The sequence below is a fragment of the Lotus japonicus genome, chromosome 1 (assembly GCF_012489685.1).
Source record: "Lotus japonicus ecotype B-129 chromosome 1, LjGifu_v1.2".
NCBI classification, from domain to species: Eukaryota; Viridiplantae; Streptophyta; class Magnoliopsida; order Fabales; family Fabaceae; genus Lotus; species Lotus japonicus.
Genome location: NC_080041.1, coordinates 130,046,487 through 130,072,191, shown reverse-complemented (window position 1 = coordinate 130,072,191; position 25,705 = coordinate 130,046,487). Strand labels below are relative to the sequence as shown.

At 35.4% G+C, this 25,705-nt stretch overlaps 2 protein-coding genes across 2 annotated transcripts; both read right to left on the bottom strand.

Annotated features, from left to right (window-relative positions):
* Nucleotides 1-3,730: 3,730 nt before the first annotated feature.
* Nucleotides 3,731-12,176, bottom strand: LOC130730728 (uncharacterized). Its single transcript, XM_057582805.1, has 16 exons — nt 11,999-12,176; nt 11,617-11,666; nt 11,410-11,517; nt 11,194-11,308; nt 10,289-11,046; nt 9,914-10,054; nt 8,793-8,876; nt 8,575-8,698; nt 7,667-7,990; nt 7,056-7,120; nt 6,241-6,412; nt 5,867-5,971; nt 5,674-5,775; nt 5,391-5,564; nt 4,309-4,440; nt 3,731-4,171 (listed from the first exon to the last, which is right to left on the bottom strand). Coding segments are annotated over exons 2-16 (2,544 nt in total). The 5' UTR covers nt 11,619-11,666; nt 11,999-12,176; the 3' UTR covers nt 3,731-4,033.
* Nucleotides 12,177-13,833: 1,657 nt separating this feature from the next.
* Nucleotides 13,834-23,015, bottom strand: LOC130730727 (uncharacterized). The gene is made up of 17 exons (XM_057582804.1): nt 22,788-23,015; nt 21,992-22,109; nt 21,055-21,203; nt 20,319-20,402; nt 20,177-20,239; nt 19,844-19,975; nt 19,550-19,744; nt 17,835-17,954; nt 16,706-16,758; nt 16,159-16,321; nt 15,879-16,016; nt 15,644-15,766; nt 15,458-15,556; nt 15,053-15,142; nt 14,858-14,942; nt 14,477-14,607; nt 13,834-14,394 (listed from the first exon to the last, which is right to left on the bottom strand). Exons 1-17 carry the CDS (start codon nt 22,788-22,790, stop codon nt 14,260-14,262), a joined length of 1,881 nt encoding a protein of 626 aa, XP_057438787.1. The 5' UTR covers nt 22,791-23,015; the 3' UTR covers nt 13,834-14,259.
* Nucleotides 23,016-25,705: the final 2,690 nt, after the last annotated feature.

Genomic DNA, 25,705 nt, shown 5'->3' with positions numbered 1-25,705 from the left:
GGCTTCGACCTGAATATACATGGTTGAAAATTCTAATGTCATTGGCAAAGTAGTAAACCAAGTCGAAGGTGATGTTGATGATTGGTTCAAAAACTTGGTTTTTGATATTGGATTCTAATGACATATATGTAGAAATTGCTTCATAGATGCCAGATATGAAAAATGGTATCAATCTTGGCAATTGAAAGGTAAATAAACCCAAGTAAGCGACCAATAGATCTGAATAGATTTAAAAATATGGTTGCTGGTTTCGATCCACATATATCTTGATTGGTAAACTTGGTCGAAATTTTTATGGTCATTGACTAAGTGAAATTCATTTTGTCGACCAAGTAATATGGTGAGGTTTAGTCTACTATTTCGACCAGAACTGGGAAGAATGTTGAGTCCCTATAAAAAAAAATGTGTGGCTGAAATCCTCATATGCTTTCCCCAAGGAATTGGCCAAGTTATTTAACAAAGCCATACAATGTTTAGATAATTTTGGTGGCATAATTCAAAATGTTATTCCTCTCACTTCCTTCGAGAAACAACATTTTGGGGGGCCTCTGTTTACACCAAAATTCTCAGGTTTAGAAATTAATTATTGAGATATGGTGCACATAGATACATGTTATGTTTTAGTGTAGTTTCTATCTTACTGCTAAATTATTGTCAAATACATACATGTCGAATGTTATAGCTTGCTGGGTCGAAATTTATACTCATTATTGGTCAAATTCTCATGCCAAATTGATAAGCCAATAAACCAAAGACAATTTAAGTTTCATGTTGCCTGTGAAGTTAAGATATGTTCGATCATTAATCTTGGAATTATATAGTGACTTTGTTTATATTTCCCAAGGTCGAAATAGTGGCATCATGATTCAAAGACAATGTTATATAATATTCGACCTTTAATATATATTGTGAACTTAAGTCTGGGTGCTTGTAGTATATGGAGTAATATTTCGACATTCTTTGTGTGGCACTAAACAAGTATATTTCGACCAAAGGCAAAGGGTTTCGATAGCAAAAGAAGAAATGCAACAGTGTTGGAAGCAAAATGGAAGAAAGGAGATCTAGCAAGGCAGAAGCAGAACTGAAGATGGCGGTTACAAGAAATCAAAGGCTCTGATTAGGAAGTTATTTTCTATGTTTAAATCTTAACCATAGGATTATGTTAGCAGTTTTATTTCAAACATTATAAATAGTAGGTTGTAACTAAGAATAATTAGATTTCACACATTTAGGCTCCTAGACTCTGAAAGCCAACAAGTCAATCACAAAGACAAATGGCAATTAGGAGATCATGAGCATGATTGTGGTGTAATCTCATTTACTTTGCATTTCAATTCATACTATTTCATCTTTTCTTCTTTTTTCTCTTTTATTTTTCTTTACTTGTTTCAATTTCTTTACTTTATCCTGTTCTTCATGAAAAAAATCTGGAATTGACACTCAAACGTTTTCACCAAAGAACCCAAGAGGACTCGAATCCAGTCCCAGATTGATCCTTGGATTCTCTATTTGTTTTACCAAAATTTGGTGTAAACAATCATCAATCCATTTCTGAAGATGTTTATATGATTAAATTCTAATATAATCTAACGTGTTTAAACATATTAAAAAATCAATAAAAATATTTTTTAAAATATTAATATAAAATTCCAATGTTTAAGTAATAGAATAATTTTATATTAATAATATTTATTTTAATATGCCGGCCTATTAGGCTTATAAGTCATTTTGGATGGCCTAATTTTGGCATTTTTAACTAAATAGGATTTAAAAAATGTTTTAGCCTTGTCTATTTATTAATTTAGTCTAAACTGGTCTGAACTTGATGTAAGTTAGGTCATAAGCCCTTATTGACAGTCTAGTCTACTTACATCCCGAATTAAAATTATTTATTAGGGTCTCGAAATACCAGCCTAGTGTGGGATATGAATTCTTCCACTGTCTCTCCCAATTTTCACCGCAGGATGCATCTCATGGTCCTCAATAGACATTGTGTCTGTACTATTGTTGCAATGGATAAACACGCTATTAGTAATTAGGCTAAAAAACACTTTTGGCCCCTGATGTTTCAAGTTTGTGCAAATTTTGCCCCTACTCTATTTTTGTCGATGTTTCTACCCCTCATGTTTTCAAACAGTGCACTGTCTACCTCTCCGTCAGTCAGACGTTAAAAAACTAACGGAATGAGCTGATTTGACTTTTTTTAATATATTTTTTTGACTTGCCACGTGGATATTACAAGTGAAATTGGAAAAAGGAGGCATGAGAGATTCAAACTCAATACCTGTAAGTAGCAAAACATACATTTAACCAGTTCAGTTACATACATAATTGATATATACACCAAGCAAATTTAATTTATCTCATTTCTTTGATCATCATCAACTTCATATACTCATCTTCATCTCTCCAATCCACTCAGGAACCTCTCCTGAAAAAGTCTGACCGACGGAGGGGTAGACGGTGCACTGTTTGAAAACATGAGGGGTAGAAACGTCGACAAAAATAGAGTAGGGGTAGAACTTGCACAAACTTGAAACATCAGGGACCAAAAATGCTTTTTAGCCCAGTAATTATTTACACCTCTAGGAACATATTGTAGAAACATGTTAGTTTTGTCTCCTAAGAAAAAAATGGCTTAAATACATCTAAAGTGTCGAGTTGTGGACATTTGCTCTAGCATTCCAACAAGATAAAAATCACCTCATTATCATATATACGACATAAAATACACCTGAAATACTAAATCGTACGAATTTTCTTTTCAAATTTGCATGGGCGGTGGTGGGCTTATGCGTAATGTAGCGGTTGTTGGTTAAAAGGATTCATTTCGAGGACAGCTGGTGGCGACCCCCTGCTGGCGGAGGCAGTGGCGCTGTGCAATGGTCTTCATATGGCGTGGAACAGTGGACAAGAAAATATCATGTGATGTGGACTGTAGGGAACTTGTTTCTCTTGGAAGGCTCGAGCATTGGTCGTGTTCGTAATGCCAGACTTGCTGTGATCCTTAGGGAGATTTTGAGTCTAAAGTCCAGGGATTGGAGAATCAATATTTCTTGGGTGCATCGAGATGGCAATTCAGAGGCGGATTGGCTATCTAAGCAAGCTAATATCCTCCCTGCCATGGTTCATTTAGTGTTGGCCAACCTGATAGTGAGTTGCAACTGCTGCTGTTGAAAGACTCGTTGGGTGTTCCTTAATTGTGTTTTCTTGCTTTGTTAATTTTCTGATGTACTAAAAAAATTCAGTTTTATAAAATAAAACTGTAAATTAAAGTAGAGGGAGAAACCAACTGGATGTGCTTTTTATCCCCTAAGCCATATGAGTTTTTTTTTTAGTTTATCTGGGCTTGTTTCAGTCTCAGATTTTCATTCAGTCTTAGATCTGTGAACTAGCATGCTATTATATTGTGTTAAATTCTGCAGCATAATGTTATTGTCCATTCAAACTGGCTCAAATATCCTACATTAACATGTTCACACATTTTCATTTTTCACCATTTCCTCTTCAACCAACCTATGCCTTCCTTCATGTTAAGACCGGCTTGATCAGTTTCATCAGAAACTAAAATAAAGGGAAATAAATAATATTAAATCATCAAATCGAACAATTAAAACTAAAATTCAAATCCATTCAATGTTACTAAATTTGAACAAAATTTCAAATAAAGGCAAAAAATAAAAATAAGTTTGAATTTTTTTGGTAGAATCATCAATTAACAACATTGCACTTGCATACAAACACTCTTCAAAATAATGTGATAAATAACTTCAAATCAAATCGACATATTCCAGTACTTTTCAAATAATCTCATTTATAAATCAAACTTTTTTTAAAATTAGTGAATATGACAACATCCTTTTGCTCAATCTTTCAGACAGTGTCAATAGTAGTTCATGTCAGGAACATCATGGCATCTTATAAAACTTTCAATCTACAAAATTGTCATCCCTGGACTTCAGTTCAGGATATGTATGCACAAACACTTGAATCTCTGGCCTCGGACTAATCAACTAACCTTCAAACTTCATATTCATTCATCTAAAATACTGAGCTTCCTTTTCTTGGACAACCTAGCAGCATTTTGAAATCCATTATCTTCACTAAATTGTGCAGCTGTTCGAGCCCGCAGTTCATCCAAACTCTCACCTTCTTTTGCTCTCTCTATCACCTGAAAACAACAACGACCGTTGGTTCTCAGATATTTGCTATCTTCAGAGACCTTGTTAACACTGAATAAGGCGAAGCTGGAACATTATAAGAGAGCCTAAATCAAATTCTTTAAATCCATAATCTAGTTTTACTTACCAGATGTCTACCATAGAAGTGAGTGTTTGCAAGCGCTGTAAGAGCATTTTGTGCCTCCTGCTGAGTAACATACTCTATAAAAGCAAAGCCTCTATGACTTCCAAACTTCATAGGCAACCGTAAGCTTTTAATCTGCATGGAGCCGTCAAACATGAGTGGAAATAAAGCAATGCATAGTTGCACCATAGAGCTGAATCTACATACTTTTGCTGAAACGGACCAACAGTTTTGAAACAGGTAACTCCCAAAAACAAGCAGCATACTGATTATTATTGAGCCTTAATTCACACATTTAGAAGAAGGAAATATCCATTGAAACTAACTAAAATATGACAATAAATTAAGATGAAATAACTAGGTACAATGAATACACTTTAAGCAAATAACTTGAACCAGTTAACAGACATTGTATCTTAGACTAAGTAACAAGTCTAAACTTGGTAAAAATCTCAATTCCAAAATCTAAGATGCAAGTGAAAGAATTTCCATTTTGCATCTAGAAAGAGACGGACCAGGAAAAATGAAAAGGGGGGCGAAAATTTCACAGTAAGTAAAATTAATAATGACCAAGGGAACAAGACAATATTAAAAAAATTGGGGGGGGGGGGGGGGCAGTACAGCATTTGAATACTGCTTTAATAGGATCTTTTCTCTTGCGGGGCAAACGCCCCTTTTTAATATGTTTGGGCCCATCCAAACATCTAGATAATTGTAAAATGAGGCTCATATTCTGGAGCACTATTCACATAATTGCACATCGCCATTATATCAGCAGCATGGAACTCAATTACTTAAAATTATAGAAGTCTAAAACACCTTAAAAGTGGTTCAACACCAACCAACCGGCATTATGTGCTTTCAAATTAGAATTCATTCAACTCAACAGTCAACTATAATTCCAAAACAATTTCACTGGATGTAATGAGTAATGACCAAAGGTTTGAAATCACTACTGAAGACTGGTATAATTCATCAGAATGTGTCGTCACTGGTAACAGATGCATTCATAAGTAAATTGGACAGCAGAAATAATGAATATTTACTAGCAATTGGAACAAATTATCACTTTTAACAGTAATCACCTGGCCAAACGGGTCAAACAATTTTCTCAGTTCCTGCGCTTTTGCCTCAAAAGCAACATTTTTTACAAGCAATTTTGTTGAACTCTTATCCTTCTCAACCGACCTTGGTACTGGTCTATCATTCTTGGCATGACAAAGTTGTAAATTAAGAGCATGCCCGTCCAAAACAGTGCCCTAATCCCAGAAACATAAAATAAAAGAAATATTCATTTTAAAATTAGAACAGGAATTAGGATCAAAAAATCCATATAACAGGCCAAGTTTGAATCCAATGTGCAAATACCTGTAAATCTCTACAAACATTTGTAGCCATCTCCATGGAGTCAAACTCAAGAAATCCAAACCCCATAGAAACATTTTTCCCATTTTTCAAATGCTTTTTCACCTAATCGTGGAAGAAGCAAAGCAAATATATGAGAAACAGCCAGCCATAAAAAGTAAAATGTTAACACTTGGCATTTAATTAAACCCGTTACCTTGACACTCATAATTCTTCCCTCTTTAATGTGTTCACTAAAATGTTTCCTCAAACTCTCTTCTGTTGTCTTGAAATTTAGATTCTTGACAAACAGCGACCGAGCCTGAAGCACAATATTTAAATAAATAACCAATAATAGAATAAACATCATGGATTATTTACCAGCAATTAGTTTGAACAATTTCAAAATAAAATATTGACTGACGGAAAAATAATCTATGGAATACTTCAACATGGTACCATCATGATGCAAAAATATATATGGCAACATTTTACTACTTGTAGGAACAGAGACTGTGTTCCAACTTCAGATCGAATAATACAAAACTAAATAAAAATAATGATTTAAGAAAACAATTTAATAGGGCGAACCTCTACTCTGTCTGGATCAATATCCACATCCGATATTCTTTCCACATTTTGCTCCAATATCATACGTTTAGCATCATTTTCACCAATTCCACCATTCATTTCATTACTTTTAGACGTTGAACTTTGGCTAAGAATATTGGAAGGAGCCCACTCCAGGTATAATGGAGCTTCCCTACATTGAATAGAATATGAAACAAGTCAACAATCTTCAATGAATCAAGATAGATAAGGGTCTGGAACACCTATTGTTACAATGGAAAGCCGACTTATTGATATCGGAGAAGGGGGCTGTTTTAACCAAAATTTCAAACAAACAGGTAAATGAAATCATGTTTGTAAGTGCAAGTAGCATTTCTAAGAGTGACAGTAACCTTTTACCAACTAACGAATTCCGACCTTCAGTGCAATTACTCTAGCATGTTACAGGCTTCATTCTAGATTATTCTTCCGTGATCTCTTTTTTATATATTCTATACTGTACAGTCTACACTCCCGCTTTGTGTGTGAGAGGGATTTTGTACACCCACTCTCATTTTATCCTTTTGGCTTTGCAAATAACACAAAGAAGGTGAAGCCATAGCATGTCAGCTTGTACAATTCAAAATGCCTAATACTTATCCCTCACACAAGTTTTCTTTATTCTATTTTTTCTTGAAGATATCAACATGTATATTCAAGACAGAAGGAAACAAAAAAATCATCTGTGGAGGGTAGCCTAAAGACTTGATTGTCAATGGATAGAAATTAATAAAATATTACTCAACACGGATGAATGGGCTATGTGACCTATGGCCAGAAGAAAAATAAAATCTTACTTGTAACGCTTGTAAGCTAAACCTCTAAAAGCTGCTTTTGCTTCTCCGGGTTCAAGGAAAATAACCTGAAATATCATCTCCAAACAATTCAAAGCTTGAAACAAACATCATTAAACAAAGAGGTAATGCCAAAAACAATGAAGTTTACAAACACCGCACAGCCAAAGGAAAATTTCACCAATGAACAAATATTCAACAAAGTGGCAATAGGCATAATAGAGTAAATTATCGCCATCTACATTACACGATGGAAAGCAAAACATTTAGGACCCAAAGGTCCATAAAATGAGGAATTAAGATATTTTTCCAAAATATAAAACAGTCTGAGTATTCATATTGTATATTTGTATTTGAAATGTAAAAGGTGCGTAAACTGTACGCACAAGATTGTAATTTGTTTGTCCTTTTGGATATTTTGGAAAACAAGAGTGATTTATTATCACATACCTTTAAGGACGTAATACAATTAATAGTTGAATGCAGGCATCAATAAATGGAAAATGACGGTACTAAGCTATAAGATGAGATAATTAGCTATCAAATACCGCCCAAAAAAAAACTGAAACATGAAAAAAAATCATCAAATTTGAGAATAGAGAGGGCAAAAATACCAAGGCCAAAGTTTTTGTCGGAGGGAGAATTATTTTATCCAAACTACCAAATTTCCCAAACAACTTCACTAGTTCACTTTCTGTCGACCCATAGGGCAAATTCTTCGCTAAAAGCACATGGCTACTTCTTTTCAAGCCATCAACTTTATGATTAGCAAGTTCCTCTAGAGACTCCACATTCACTCCAGCATTAGTTAATGCATTTTTAGTATCTGTAATCACTTGGGTTTCTCCCAGAGCCATGCGGACAGCAAGATCATCAGCTTCTCGATCAAGTAAATCACTTTTACTTACACCATATTTCCGAGCAATATTTTCCACAACCTAATAACAAGACAAGATTATGAATAAGTAGAAGGATACATACAGCCTGAGAACAATAGAGCATCTCCCAAAAACATTTTTAGGAAGCAAAAAAGTGAGCCAAATTCCATCACAAGAAAAATTCTATTTTCACCCACAAAAGGCGGAAAACAGGAAAACTAAGGGCCTGTTCGTTTCAATTTTTATTTTCTGTTTTTATTATCTATATTTTGTTTTAATTATAAAACCGCCACCTTTTATCAATTTTCACTGTTTCCACTTCAAAACTTTGAAAACAGGAAACAAAGTGAAAATAAGGCAGTGTTGTTAATTGCGGATGGCGGGTCATGGCAGGAAGCCGAAATCCCGCCATACATGGTAAATAATGGCGGAATATGGCGGAATATTGCAGCCATATGGCGGGATATCGGCCATGGTGGAAAGTCAAAAAACCGCCATGAGAAACTACCATGGCAGATATTTGATAACACTGAATTAAGATGGCAATTTTGTCAGTAAAACTGATTTTTTTTTGGAAAGAATGAAAATCGAAACCAAACAGACATCTGAGTCCTTTCCAATTTACCAAGTTTCAAGAAACATACTGTATCAGGGCGCATAAACAGACTATTCCATGCTCTGGTATCTCCACCGGCTTCAGCTGCTTTCCTCTCTTCCTCTCTACGTTGTTTGAGAGTTTTAGAGCTCTGGTCCTTCGAAACATTGTTCCTAGAACATGCAAACCATAACTGTCATGATAATGCAAAGACAATAACAACATAATTTAGCAATGTTCACCATGAAATGTTTGTATTTTACTTACTCTTTGTTTGAAGGTCTTTGTATGGCTGGCATAACATGCAACAATCTTCCTTGAAAAATTGAACTGTCAAAGTTTTCTACCGCCCTGATAAACATTTGTCATACTTTGTCACATCAATTATCAGCAAAACAAATTTACCAACGCATTCTCAGCTATATTGGATTATTCTCTTCTAATGACTATATTTGATATAACTATTGACTCAACCCTATTCTCCTTTTATATACTTTCCTAATAAACTTCTAACTAGCAGACACCTAGCATGTACCTCAGTCTGCACTCACATTGAGTACAGATCTGAGAAACACTTTCTTTCAATAAAGATCCCGCATTTTTTGTCCCACTGTACATATTATTTCCAACCAACATTTGATTCATTGCACAAAAGCTCATAAATTCCAAGATGTTCTTAGAATCTTTCAGAACTTTTTCACAACTTAAACCAATACAGTAATTATAATCAAAACCTAGATGCAAAATACTTAGTTAGTGCATTAAATAAGAAGTACACTATTTTTTCAGTTTAAGGAAGTATTACACTATTACTTAAAAGAAACAAGAACACAAACAAGATGTTTTCGGATTAAATGTCCCTTGTCAACACATATGTATAGAAACATAAAAAAGAAAAAAAAAAAACTAAAGCCCAATCCGTTGTGTGTATCTCCTAAGATACCCTTAAAAACATAAGGGTGAGCACAAAAAGGTGGTCATAAATATGATCCTAGGCAAGCTCAGATGAAAAGGCTGAGGTCTGAGAAAAACATGGGCATTTCACTCCAATCAAATACATAAAAAAAGAAGCAAAGATGGCACATCATCATAAGCTCTTTCTTTCCTTGATTCTGCCAAATCCTCTAAAGATTATTCCAAATAGAGACAACAACCAAAATTAACCAAAACCACCAAAGAACCAACTACCGGTGGAAGTGACTGTAGGGAATTCTACAAGTAAAATGATCAAAACTCCAAAGAGTATTTGTGCCAACATGAGCACCTCTGCAACCTGGAGATACTTTTAAAAGCATATCCAACAAATTAAATAGCTCAACCATGAACTAAGGGAATATGATTTAATATAACAAAAGTGAGACAACAACTTTCAGCCACCCATTTCTTACCTGGCTGCGGATTCCGGATCTGAATAACGAATATATCCTATTCCTTTGGACCGCTTCGTATCTTTATCAACAACTAGATGAACCTCTGAGACAGTACCTTCAGGTCCTACACTACTGAAATGCTGGTGCAGTTCTTCCTCACTGCAACAAAACAGCAATACAATGGCTAAACCAACAGGAAATATAAATCATAGTAAGGTTAAATAACAGCACAGAAGCACTGATAGATATTAGTAGTAATGTAATAATTCAAATTGCTGAAGAAATTTCTTCTTTGGGAAATAACTTCATTGGAAAAGTTGTCTAAATAATATAATATATGCATCCATAAAAATTGAAGAACAAAGAGAGATGTAAATATATCTATGTATGTACGTGGTGGTATATGGCAGATTTCGGACAAACAGTCGACAGGACTCAAAAACTCCTCCAGCATCTTCAGGATTTGATGATTCTTGCACAGTTTCATTTACTTGAGCTTTATTAGGGGCAACACCGTCTCCACAGCTATCTTTTTGACCCTCTAGATCTAACTCCTGAGCACATTTTCTTGGGGTTCTTTCAGAAGGGTTCTTATCACAGTTTTCTTCATGTTCACTAGCATGACTATGATTGTCTTTGTCATCATCATCAATGCACATTGAATCCTTGTCGTCACTGTCTTCTCCAGAATCACTGCTTTCAGAATCAGACCACTCACTTGTGACTCGACTCTTGAAATAATCCATATCAGAAATCACTTTATGATGTTCAACTTCACGTGACTGGTTGGGTTCAGGATTGTTTGGAAGTTCATCTACTACCGAGCCACTTTCAACTGAGATGGGATAGATCACTTCTGGCATACCTTTTCTACCTTTTCTGTCCTTATTTGATATTTCTTGGTTGTTGCTAACATTGGATACAATTGATGTATCATTTGCCCACAATTTAGACATAGCCCGAGGCTGCATGACCTGAAGAAAATCTTGAAGCTGCGGGTCATCAATATCAACAATGTCCTTAGACTTGTTTCCTTTATCTTTAGCTCTAACATGTTTGTTTGCATCTGGGGTGGTCACTTCATTGTCCTTCTTTTTAGAATGTCGACTCCATGGACGCGGAAGATTTGCATCACCAAGTTTTAGAGCTACCTGTTTGGTTGATCAAGACTTAGTAAAGCATGTTGTAAGGCTTCCGCAGTTCCATTTCAATAATTAAAAATTTCATAAGGTAACTAATAAAATAGTATGGAAAAAGAAGAAAAAAAATATAAAAAAAAAGTGGTATAAACAACAGACCTCACATGTAATTCTAGATGCACCGAAATAATTACTATTGAAATATCGAATAGCTTCTTGCGCTTCATGGTCTGAACTAAATCCAATAAAAGCAAATTGGCGACTCTTTCCATCTCTGAGTTAACAAACAAATCAACACAGAACAGTTATAATTCTGAATGAATATCCAATTAAGAGTGGAATAGTGATATTGTGATTGAAGGAAAGAAAGAGTACTTGGTACGCATAAGCTTGACATCAGTGACTTGTCCTTTCGGACAAAATAATTCTCTTAGCTTATCCTCCGCATAATCTGTTGGGAGATTCTTCACACATATCCTCGACCTCAACAAACAAATAACCAAATCATTTAGTATTATTATATTGGTTCAAACTCATTGTGTGTTTTAATTTAAAGAAGACAGATGACAGATTTGCACTTACATGGCTAATCCTGCTATATTTGCAGTTGCACTTGGATATAACAGAAGAAGCTGTACAAGAAAAGACTCAGTCATAATACAATTTGAAAATTCATGCATTATACACAATCAAAACCCATTTGAATTGGTCCTATAAACAAACACTATGACTCTATGAGAGAAGCATCATAACAGTTAGTGGGCAATTTTCATCTCCAACTTCCATGAAAAAACCTTAGTTTTCAACACTGTCTTCCTCAGAAACTGCATTACAAAATCACAGCATAGGCATAATATGGATTTGAATTATATTAAATCGTGGTTAATTGCATATGAATGATATTAATAAGTAAACCATGTTGCGGAGGCAAACGCATGAACTGAAGTGGATGAGCAAAACACACCTTCCTTCTAAGCTGTACTGTAAGAATTGGGGAACCAGGAGCGACAACCGTGCGGAGGAAAGAAACCGGCGATGGCCGTCAAACTGCGGCGGCGAGCAACCAGCTTTGGTGGTAATAGAAAACGATGAACAGCTGAACTTTGGGTTTAGGGTTTTGCAGTGCCTGTAGTGGGACCCGATTGAAAACAAATCAAAATTGGAAAATCATTAAAAGGGTGAAATATGTTTTTGGTCCTCTAAAATAGTGAATTGTTGATTTTGATCTCTCTTGGTTTTTTCATTGATTTTGATCCCATGAAATAGAAATTATTGATTTTGGTCGTTCCGTTCATTTTTGTGGCAATTGTGGCGGTTTAAGAGCTTGTTTAATTTTCAGTTGGGCACATTCACTCAACCCAACAAGTGCATTATGTTGGCTGAATGTGAACTGGAAATCGTGATCTCGAATTTCAATGCTTTCAAACGAATTTTCTAACTGAAAGCCAAACAGGCACTAAACCGCCGCTAACATATTTTGTGACAGATTAAAAGTTGATGTCCCTAGTGTACAAAACCATCACAAAAATGGAGGGAAGGACCAAAATGAGAGTTCTAACCTCTTTATTTTTGTTTAAGGGTTGATTGCCCTACCAAAGTACTAAAGGCTTCTTTGCGTACGCAGTTAATGAAGCAGTACTTATACTTCCTTAATAATTCTCTATTTTATAGGGATTTAAATGAATCAAAATTTAAAGGGAATCAAAATCAATAATTCGTTGGGAACATGTTAAAACACACGACACTTTTAAGCACAACTAGGCACGCCCAAATGTGATTGGTCAAAAGTGCAAATTTTCTATAAAAAAAAAAAAAAAACTATCACCATTTTAACTTTCACCGTTTTGCTATCCTTTCTCATGTACTGGTCGTGTTGTGTCATCCTCATTTGAGTCGTGTTATATAGCAGCCCTCAATTCGTTATTCTAGGGAGACCAGAAACATATTTATTCTTAATTAAAATAAAACATATAATAATAATTCGAGAGATGTTTTCCATAGAAGTAAAAAATAATAATTTAAGAGATAAATTAAAAAATATTTATAGTTATATTATTAATTTTTTAAATTGATTTCGATAGCATTTAAAAAGTATAATTATAGGAAAATAGTAATAATGAGGTGTGATAGGAACAATTTGTGAATATTTATATGAGAAAGATAAAATGGTAATCATTTTTCACACTCATTTTCTTTACTCTCAGTGTTCCTTTCATTTTCTCTCAATAAGACATAGAATACCACTTTTTTTTTTGACAGTACATAGAATACCACTTGAACCATGAAGGAGTGACTACAAGCATGAAATATAATCATCGTGACCATCCTCACCACCATATCTGAAGAACTACACTCAACCGAGAGTAATTGATTGGACTTAGTCCGATTGCATATCATATGCAAGTTGCCTTGGACGAGTCAATGGATTGTAACAAATAGACAAGAGATTCAACTAACAGCCACAATGCAAGAATGTCAAGTTTAGACTGAAAACAGTTACGACAAAAAAAAAACCTAAAACAAATCCAGAAGGAAGTGTGATAAGGAGCTTCAACTTCAATTACATGTTGAGATTTAAAATTTGTCATTGCTGATTCCCAAAGACCTATGGCTATGAAAAACAAGAGTTGATTCATTGGGATCAACCACCGGATTGAATTTCCTGCAGTCACAAGAATCCTAAATTCAGAGTTAAAAAATCTGAGTTATTTGATTAAGATCAGACAGTTCAGATTTCAAGTATATCCGCCATTGGGTCAATGTAATCGAATCTCCAATACCTTACTGGTTGCGCAAAAATAAAAGCCAGAAAATGAGTAGCTGTCTACCAATAAAAGGAAACCTTCTATTACAGTGTCCTATCAAAGTCCTATTTTTCTTTTGGTACAATCCTATCAAAGCCGTTTGAGTGGAGTTTATTCCAAAATGAACTTATGAATTCATGAGGAAAAAATGACCCAAAACAGAATGGGGAAAAAATTAAAGGAAATAGGCAAAATTGCTAATATACAATACAACAGCGACCCAAAACTTATTAGCCCAACACAATTCATTGAGCCTAAACCTCTTCACTGAGGTATGTGAGGGATAAATGCAGGCCATGGCATAGTACAAATAATAACTTTGGGAACGAAAAATCTGTACAGCTCTGCTTGCACTTCATTTAGAAACTCTTGCTGGCTCTTCAAATTAACTATTGGACATGCTTAGCTTTTTCATAGCAACTCACTTGCGCCGTGAATGTTGGTGAGCCTTGATATCTCTTTGTATTCTGTCTGCATATAAGGGTAGGCGAATGATCTGACTAATTTCATTCAACAAGACCTCTTCTGTGATGTTATCCTTAATGCTTCGCAATACCTGTATCAAAAAATTTGCAAGGGTTTTCACATGAGCAAGTTAAACAAAACACAGACAAATAGAAAAAGATAACAAGAATAACCTTTCTATAGGTATTGATATCATTTGGAGTTGCTTTGTCGATTCTGATCCGCATACAGACCCAATGATGCTTCACAGGATCCAAGTAGCACTCAATGATCCTCCCTGAATAGGATGAAATATCTGATGCATCTGAAAATCATTAAAAATGATCTTTTTATTAAAACATTACGGTTTGATTTTTACAGATATAAAATTCAGTTAAATAACCAGAATTATACTATAGCTTATAGACATACTCCATTGACTACAAAAGGCAATTCCTGTAAGGCCAAAAGTTGGGGCCATATAATCTAATATCAGTCATCTTCTTACTTAAAAATAATAATGAAATAGCATTAAAACATTATAATGTTCAAATATAATGATAAAGGTCTACAACCTTTAAAAACAACATCAGTCCCTTCCATTAATTTCTTCTTTCCACGCTCAAACAGAAAAAGAAGGGGACGGCCACTGGCTGATAGCTGTCAACAAAGACATCATCAACATGCTCAGATTGTAGCACAGAGAGGAAGTTAGCACTACCACATGAACTATTTCAATTTCTGAACTGGATGAGAAGTACTTATACAACCTCACATTGGAAATCAACAGAGTTCATCTCAGGGTATTTCCACTTCAGAAGACCTTCATGTGTGCGAGGGACATATGGATCATCCCAACCCTGATAGAATCCAACATCAATAACAATGGAACAAGTCGATAAACCAGACAGCATCCATGCATAATTTTGACAGTATGTTTGCAGTCAGTCAGTATTTTGCAAACCACAAGGTATTTAGGTTTCTCAACAGTCAATAGTAATATTGGCTGAGATTTTGAAAAAAGAACAACTAAAAAATTGGACTGCTCATCAAATCAGTACAGCATCCCTGAAGACCCGGTGCTTCCTAAAAGTAAAGTGTTCATTAACTCAACTATCCTATGCATCCAAAGCTCAATTTAGGAGGTTCAGTCTTCTAGAGTTACTAATTATTACCTGGAATACAAGACCATCTGAAGAATGGGACAGTTGCGGAATGAAATTATGAAGGAGCTTTGACACAGTAGATAGTAACCAAAAACCCTTCCTTCTCACCTAAAACAAAAATACAAAAATATGAACAAATAGCTAATCCTAATGAAAAATGTTTCTGAAAATAGAACAGATATCATTTATACATACACTAAATGGTTCCAAGTCATATCTATAATAAGGATCTAAGCTCTTGGAAAGGCCCTCACGTTCCATGTTGCGAGGTTCAATAACTTCTTTCTCCAGCAATTTCCACCTTTCATAGAATGGAAGCTGCATGCATTAGACCAAAATGGTCAGGTCAACAGTCTGCCAAGAAAATGTGCAATACATCAACAAAGATCTCAGTAACATTTTGATGCTACATTTGTCAAGCAATGGGTACCTCTGTCAAAGAGACTTGATTGATTGCAATCAAATCATAAATGAGGTATCTTCTCTCTTGCTTCTGGGTGTGTGGATCGATGTCAATAATCATCTCCCCATCAAGTAATGTGTAGTGGTGATTCCTTTCCGGTGTACCCTTCAAGATTTTGTGATTTTAAAACATCAACATTTGCACAATAGATAATATAAACTGAAATTGAAGAAGCTTTTAATCTTCCTGATATCCAGACATATAAAACTCACTTGGAAACATAAGTAAACAGAATAAACATATATACCCCGTTTGAGTATCTGCAAGGAAACCGCATATTGATCCTTCGGAAAAGAAATTTTCTGTCAATCAGATAACATCCATCTCCAGTAATCAACATCATATATCGGGTCCCATCAGCTTTCCACGTTGCATAATAATATCGTTGTCTTAACAGTTGCAGATTGTCCCTGCAAAAAAAATTGATCCAACATCAATTGACAAAACCGAAGTAGAAGATTGGCAAAAACAAATATTTAAAATCAATTCTTATGCTAAAAGAAGTTTGACCAATGACATTTTCATATAGAAACTTCTAAAAGATAGTGCTAAACCAAATTTATGAACAGCAACGCTGATCTTTTCCAATGAATAATGAAGCACATTCAAAATCAAATAGTTAAAAGCAAGTTGACAAAAGAACACATTCTAGGTATTATTGCTTCTTTAGGCTAAAGAGAAAGAAAAAAAAAAAGCGATGACCATCTCTTAGTAAAATATCCAAGCCCATCCAGAAACTACATATAATTCCCAATGCTATAGAATCAAAATGACCAAATATGCTAAGATTGGACCTGTTCAGAGAAACAGGGTGCGATCCAGGAAACTGTAAACGTCCTCCTCTTCCCTGAAAAGAGATAATATTAGCTTTGTATGACATATGTAATCAATTCAAAATACAAATCTATATACAAAAAAACTAATATTTCTAAATCAAATAATTATTTAGCTTCAAGTTTAGTTCTGGATTTTATCAAGATGCGTTAATAAATCTTCATAACCTAAATATGCATCGCATTATTTTTGTAATATTTATATAAGAAATGATATTAGAGAAAGGATATAGAGAAACACAGAAGCAAAGGATAAGAAATAATTCAATGAAATAATAGACTCTAAAAGCCAGATAAAGGAAGCCAAAAATCAATTTAACCCATATACACAACTAAGCCAAGCTTGCCAACCTCAGTAAAGCAACCAGAAAAATACGTTTAAATAATTCATTAGCTGAACATCATAATGACACGACATTAGTAGTTCACACATGAAAGACAGAAGCCAAAATTATCTTCTAGCATTTCGCTCCATTCATTTGTTGCTGGTAAAATAAACTCCATTAATGTGTCCTATAACTAAAGATATATAAGAATTTTTAATACATTTCATAAAGTTGGCGAGACAAATACAAAATTATGCATTCGAGGGGTCTTGTATCAGTTGACAGTTTACAAGAGTACTCATTATTTTACAATGTCAAAATTCACATGATTTTTTTTGCAACCAACCACCAATCTGCATGATGATTTCTCTGATCTGACAACATTCTTATTAAATTATCATAATCTCTATCTTTTGTAAATAGAGATTAGAGAGAAGGCTCTATATGAAAGTGATGGTATTATAATTAGATTATTAATAAACTAAAAAAAGGTATTCATAAATTAAAAATGTAAACTATTAGCTTTGGCCCGAAGATAACAAAACAATTGTTTAAGCTGGACAACGGAAAATAAGGGTAAATAAAAGCAACATGGGATAAAATTTGAGTCATATGCAAGAAAAAATACGAGGATGGTTCAGTCACTCCAATGATATGACAGCATCTCTTCATCCCATACTTGTCTATCCAAAATATGCCGAGTTCAAGTCATACCCAAGATAAATATACGGAATTCAACAAACTAAACCAGTTCAGAAACCTACCCCTGGGCCCAACTTGAGCAGTTGATAACAAAGTTCTTGCATTCCACGCAGCTGGTGTGAAGCGACGGGATCTCCCAAAGCATCATCATTTTTCAACACTTCATTCCTCATAATATTCTCCTAAAATATCAAATCAGTCATAAGCAAACTCCATAAAGCATAACAAACAGCAAAGGTTTCAAAGAATTTCCAAAATTTCAACATACAGCACTAACTTAAAAAATGAAAGTGATATGATGAAAGTAATTCAATAGTAATGTAACCCCATATTAATCTCCTAGCCAGCAAATCACAAAACTCCATATCAGAATACAAGTCACACAAAAAGACAACATGTTCACACAATAAGGTCATTACCGATGTGGCGAATGACAAAATAAAGTACAATTATTTTCTGTAACAATTTTCTATAACTCCACAGAGAATTTCCTCTGTTGTCATGCCAAAATCTTGTTCAGTGATGAGAGATCATCTGAAGTTCAAAATTCTGGATCAAAGCAAATAAAAATTTCAGTGATCAGTATGTAAGTCACATCTAAAAAGCCAGAAGGATGCAAAGAGCGTAACCAATCCTATTTACAGGCCAATGCTTGCCGAAAAATAACAATACAAATCTACTGGCGGACTTATAGGATCCAATTGCAAGATATGAGACTTGAGTCACACATTAAAAGTACTGGAGTCTGGTGTGAGGTTTGTACGGCATAGGGCTTCCCAACTCAGTGTTGCAATCCCAGATAGTGTAATGGCAATGGGTAAAATTACCCACAATGGGTAGGGTAAAAACCCGCAAGATGGGTATGAGGTTGGGTATGGGTGATTACCCGCAAAAATTAGTGGGTACGGGTGCGGGTATGGGTACTATAGTACCCAACCCGCCCCATACCCACACACACTTTATTAATTATTTTTATTATATGTATACACACTTGAAAGTATATATATCAACAAACTTAGTTAAATTTTCAAACTTTCTAACTTACTATAACAAAAAAAAAAATTCTAACATACTCTTTTAAAAATGAATGATTTTAGTTATTAAAATACTTGAATAGTCTTTTGTATTTTAAATTTATGCTCTTTATTTTATAATAGTAGTTATATTATTTTATGTTAGAGAATAAAAATTGCATTTCCGTTAACTAAATTGCGGGTAATGGGTATGGGTACGGGCATATAGGTACCCAGAGGCTACGGGGATGGGCATTCAAATTGCTACCCACGCGGATATGGGGACGGGGACGGGTACGGGTATATTTTGAAAACGCGGGTACGGGGACGGGTACTATAGTACCCTACCCAGACCCTAGCCATTGCCATCCCTAGGTGTAGCGACCAACCCCAATGCTATAGCAGTATAACATCTAGCGGGATGGCCACGGTGCTGAAATTTTTACACAGTTTATATAATTTATACTATATACATATGTAAATGCTCAAAAATGATAAAAAAAAAACTCAAAATTGATGAGTGGTGACATTCATAATTAACAATAAAAAGTCATAGATGTGTTGAACAAAACACTCAAGTAAATACCAACAGAAGTAAAGGTAACCAAGAAGTTTAAGCCCCAAAGGTTTAAACTGAACTGCTAAATGAAGTTTAGTTTCCAAGCATCCATCCAAGTAAGCATATCAACCAGTGCAGTGGAAGCACTGGAAACCATATCCTCTAAGAAGCTAAACAAACTATGCCGAGAAGAAGGTGCATTTACCTGCTGTAGAGCGTCTCTGTGATTGTCTACAGTTGGGACATCCAGACCATGAAAATTAGGATCAGACTTCCATTCTGGAGTTTGTGGACAAATAAGATCTTCAGGCTTCTTTTCATGATAAAACACATATAGGGCGTCAATATAATCCGGCTTATAAATTCCTGGGTGACGTGCCCGAGCAAATTTTTTTATTGCCTGGAAGATATTAAACATAAATATGCACAACACATCAATTATTAGAGTGAGGCGGGTGTTGTAAACAAAACTATAAACAGTCTTATGATTTTCCCTCACCTCGGTGACAGAAATTGACTCCGTACGCACAAGAAAATGAATAATCATATATCCTGTACGATTAAACCCATGTGTGCAGTGTACAAGTATATATTTCTTTGTGTTTGTTCTTTGGGAGCCAAAATCCAGAACCTGAAAACAATGTCTTACAAGTATAAATCATAAATCCTCAAGTGAGATATGAGGAACCATACCACCATTCCAAGGAATTAAACAAGAAAAACTATAAAATATTTGACAATCAAGTTGTGAGCATTGATCAAAAGAATGATTAAAAGTAATGTCTATGAACTGAATTTTTTGAAACCTATGAATACTATAAATGGAAGCTACCTCATCGCAAAACATTTTTACAGATTCTTCATCAGGTACAGAATCTTTTCCTTTACATCTTATCTGCCAGGAGCAAGTCAAAAATATAAATTCAGTAGCAAGTAAAACTCCATAAACAAGACCATGAAAGATCATATGCTACCTTGACATGCCTAATCCCTTCTTTTGTCCAATCAGATACTGGATAGTAACGAGTAGTATTTGTCAGATCAATCACCAAACCAAGCTGCGAAATTTTTAGAGTCAAGTACTATGATGCTGGGTGCAACAAAAATCTACATAAGACTGAAAAGCCAACAAGAATTCAGACATGTTTGTTATGCATGGAACATGATGTCAGTCAGATTAAAAAAAAAATGAAAAATACTCTTCAATTGCTTAAATTTATTTTTTGATTCCGTCAATCTTGGCTATATATATTGACATAATAGATTAAACATGTAGAAGCCTCACTATGTTGCAAATTCAGCCCTTTCTGTATTTACTCTTAAAAAATGAAATATAAATACTTATCACCTTCATTCTTCCTGCTCTTAAGTCTTTTTACTCTTATTATAAACAGACAATCAAGGCAAGTTTTGTCAAGAAAGACCTTAGGAACACCAAATTCGTGTTAATTTCAAAACTTAAATGTTGTGAAGTAATAAAAATGAGAAAAATGTTTGACAGTTTTTTACTGAACTCAAGATCAATCACATAGAAAGATGGTAATCACATCAAAAGATTCAAGAAACCATCATCTCCCTAAAATAATGATAACAACAGCTTCTGCTGCTGCGCATATCCAAAATGTACCTTTATGACATGTACTTAGCTTACCAAAGTAGAACATGTTTAACAGAGTAAATTGATGGTTACTGTGCATTTGGTATACTTACTTCTCTACCTAAGACTCTCGGTTGAAGAATTGCTTGCTTGGGAGTATATTTTTTACTCGAGACATAATCATTGAAGGATTCACCAAGTGGAACCTTTGAAGGAATTATGCATCCTAGTTCTTGCCCTTGTGCTGGGCAGTCTAACCAACCTGCAATATAGGATTCACTAAACATGAAAGGCTGAAAAAATGAAAAGCCCAGCATAATTATAGTAACGTCATTACGAGCATGAAGAGCAGTAAAATAGAGATTTAAACATTTGAATAAGCATGTAAAGGAAATGATTAATTGAAGAAATATGTCATCTTCACGCAATAAGGACTTGCAATAAAAATATCAAAGGATGAAATCAAATTAAAAAATTCCAAGGAGACTAATAACATCTAAAATATAAAGTATAATTTATAATAAAGGCTATGAACCATACAATATGCCCCGATTCCTACAGCATTTAGTTAACTGTCCAACAGAATAAGTCACTCATATAGAACATTCGAGACAGTGAACATGCACAATCATCTTCACATAAGACTAATATGCGCAGGGGACAAAAAAAGCCTCCAATGACAAAGGCAACTCATAGCTTCACTTATTTATGGACATTCCGTAATTTGTATACATAGTTATCGATAGCGCGCGATAGTGGTAGTGGACCCCTGCCGCGACAGGATCGTGGCCGAGAAATCCCGCTATTCACAGCCAATAGCAGCCTTCCCTTGTATGGGATTTCATTTTTGGCAGTCATCCGCGACAGGCCGCGATCCGCGATTGACTACTATGTTTATATCGTTAAATTCCAAAAGGAATACAGGACTTTCTTACCATACAATGAGATTAAAATACAATATCGAAACAGACGAAGTAAACTTCAATATTTAAAAACTAAATCTTCGACTGTATTAAACAATAAAATAAAAAACAGACAAACATGACACACCATCAGGAGGCATGTTCCTATCATAAGGTCTAGAATTCATATTGTAAGATCCATGTTCATGACCACGATCCATATCTGGCGGCTTCCTTTTCAAACCTCTGCGTGTATCGTCAATATCCTGATGGATAAGGAAGGAACTCAAAGTCAGAAACAGCACAAGAGTTATCTTTTAACAAAAATAACAAGAGTCGTCAATAATCCAATGACATGCAATGCATAACATAAGATTGTTTTGAGTAAAATGAGTTGAACAATAATTAACTGAAGATAGCAAAATTTAAGTGACCAAACACTTGTGTATCCGAAAACAAGCAAAACGCACACCCTAAAACTACACATACTTGTACATAGTGAAGTTCATTGATCAAATTCACCACCCCGGAAACAATTTCATGAATATATCAACCAGTTTTGCATGCTTTAACACAGCCAAGCAGATTCCCACAAAGAAAACCACACAAAACATCATTGAGCTGCATCATTACTTCAATGATAACAGATAATTCAAAAACTTAGTATAGTGAAGTTTTTCATGTGCCCATGATTTGTATCAGTTTTTGAAAGTGCCACACTATACGACACATGGCAGCTATCAATAAAAATCCCAAAAAAAAAAAACTGAGAAAACGCATTGTCTTTGATTCAACAGTGAAAAAGGTCAGATAACTTTTTTTCATCCAGTGTTGATTTCTCCTACTAAGTTATGAATCGCGATGCTTGCTCGAACTAGAATTAAGCTGCGAACAACAAAAAGTATATCGAATTCGAATTTGTGGTTGTGAGAAAGAGAATCTACCATGCGTTGATAGCCAATAGCAGGAGCTATGGATTGATGAAGAGGAGAATGAGAGTGAGGTGGTGAAAAATGGGATTAGGGTTTTGGTTTTTGACGAAGGAAGCGATAGAGAAGAAGAAGAAGAAGAAGAAGAAGAAGAAGAATCGATTAGTTTTGTGTTTCAAGTGGGAAGAAGATCTGAGTTCTATTCTGCGCCACCAAACATATCCTGTTCAAGGAACCGACATAACGCCCCCTTGTTTTACCCTCTCTTTTTTTAGTCTTTTGGTTTATTTATTCATTCTAGAGTTTTAAACTTTTAAAATCTTTTCTTATCACTATTTACTTCTCTTTTTAGTTTTTACATTGGAAAATGATGGTGTGCACCTTCATGATATGACTATAATAAGATGATTTAAATTCTCATTATTGCATATCTTATCATTTTTTCGAGGATATGTCTCAAACTGAAGGTGAACAGTTACTTCTGTATATCAATAAAGTCCAATATAAATGATAGTATTCGATCTTTAAATGCTGTATATATATATAGATGGAAGTGTGTCAGATGACCCAACTCGTCAAATACCTGCCTTATATATTGAAAATGTCAAGTTTAAGCTATTTAAAAAGTTTGATTAACTAAAAATGTTGGACTCATTTTATAATAAAAAAGATGTTTATATGTTTATGTAATATTATTTTTATTAATAACATAAATAAATGAAAATGCAATGACACGTATAAAGGCTAATTAGCTTGTTGGATTTGGTGTTGGCGGAATAATATGATTCTCGATGGTGATGCTTGGCGGATTGAGACGGTGTTGAGAAATTTTGCTGCAGACTTATGAGACTCTTTCTCCATGCTTGAAGGAATGCATTATGGTTCAACTCACAATTCTTCTTGGGCTGCTCCTGAAGCGGGTTGGGTTAAATTGAATGTAGATGGGAGCTGCAATCGAGTATCGCCTTGTCCTTCGAGATGAGCGAGGGCGGTGGCCCCATGAGTTTTCAAGCTTCAAGGGCAGTGGTGATGCTCATATGGCGAAGCTTTTGGGGTGGTAATAGGCCTCGAACTCGCGTGGCAATGAGGTTTTAAGCGAGTCGTCTGCGAATCAAACTACTTAAATGTGACCCAAAGCGTCATCTCTCAACAGTTAGTGAATCTTCTCTCTTGTACATCCCTTCTTACTAAGATCATGTGTCTTTACGGAATGAGTGGGAGATTGTAGTTCAGCATGAGCCTACAATATGGTTGTTGATTTACTTGCTAAGCTAGGCTTGAAGGAGAAATGGAGCTTGACCACTTGGGATGCCCCTCCAACTGAGGTTGTTCAGTTGAGGGAGTTAGGCTAGTATGTTTTCCCTGTCTATTTTGTTGTTGTTTCTTATTTTCATTATCTACAAAAAAATACCTTGTTTGTAACACCCCGATTTCGGTGGCGTTACTTTAGTAACCAAAAATAAACTTAATGCGGAAAAACGTGAATTTTTTTTTCGATAATATAAACAAGACTAAAATAAATAAACGCAAATGCGAGAGATAGCAGAACTAAAACAAAATATATATTACAGCCCCCGCTGTCAGTAGCTAACCACGTCACGAGTAAACCTCCAGTGACGGGAAGTAGAAAAGTGTAACGCCCGAAGGCAAAAGGTACAATCCAAAAGAAAAAGGTAAGTGTCCGCAACACCATCCCTCAAAACTGAGAATAAGCTGACCCATTGGCCTGAAAAGACCTCCTAAGTCCAACCAACTCTCTGTGATTCCCGTAAAGAAACCACACAAAAAGCTATCGGCGGGAAACTACCCTGTTCCCAACATAAAACATAACGGTCAGAGCTAAAACTCTACTCCTACACTAATCCCATCTCGAGGAGCTCACACCAGCACTAAAACCTACATGCTAGCATGATCGTCGTCCGAATTCGAAATCCAGAACGACCTAGTCTATGTACACCATCCGTCCTCCTCTCGCGACCGCGATGCGCTCCTGTTCCAGCATCTCAACACTAGTTTCCCCCGAAGGGTGAACCATCATGAACTAGCCCGCCAAAGACATCTGACAAATGGCGTAGTCCGCCAAAGCACACACAGAAGACGCGAGGGTCAACTCCAAAGAATTATATAATTAATATCACCAATAGATACAGATAAGAGAATAGCCACTTAGGCTTATAGCTAGGGATAACATCCTAGGGTTGCATATTCCACAAAGAACATAAACGACAATAATAACACTTAACATGTTCCAAGTAGGATTAACAAGTAGCAATCACACTCAGCAACTAAGTCAGTATGCATGTTGCATGAAATGATATGATGGTTAACCCAGTTAACCAAATGCATTCCGGAAAGGGATGGACATCAAACGGATCAGCCCTAACACCAGCCACGGTGGGACCATTTCGGCCCGCGTGCCTCTTACTCCAACAACAACGGTAGTCAGATCAGCCGTAACCCGTAGGTCTGCCATTTCAGTCTGCTACAAGAGACGTCTACAAACGCTCTTACACGGCATTCCGGGTCTTATGACCATTTTGGAAACCGACGAGGTCTAGAGTACATCCTGTGTTAATACCTCATTAATGTTGCATGAATGCAGGATGATTAGTCAAACAACGTCTCCGAATCTCACTCGACACGTCGCCACGTGTTCTAGCTAAATTAATGTCTCTAAAAGCTTACCCTAAGGTAACAGTCGATTCTGCGACAAAAGACACATCTCTACAACAACACATAACTCATGATGATCTCCAAATCATCCGACACATCTCCATCCGATGGTCACAACTGCTCAACGAGCAAAGAGTATCACATACTCGGAAACTATCAATTTCCCGGACTTATCCCCCGGATAGCCCAACAACACCACTGCTCCAACAGCACAAGAGTATCAACATACTCAAAACTTCTCAACTTTCTCAACACTTGGA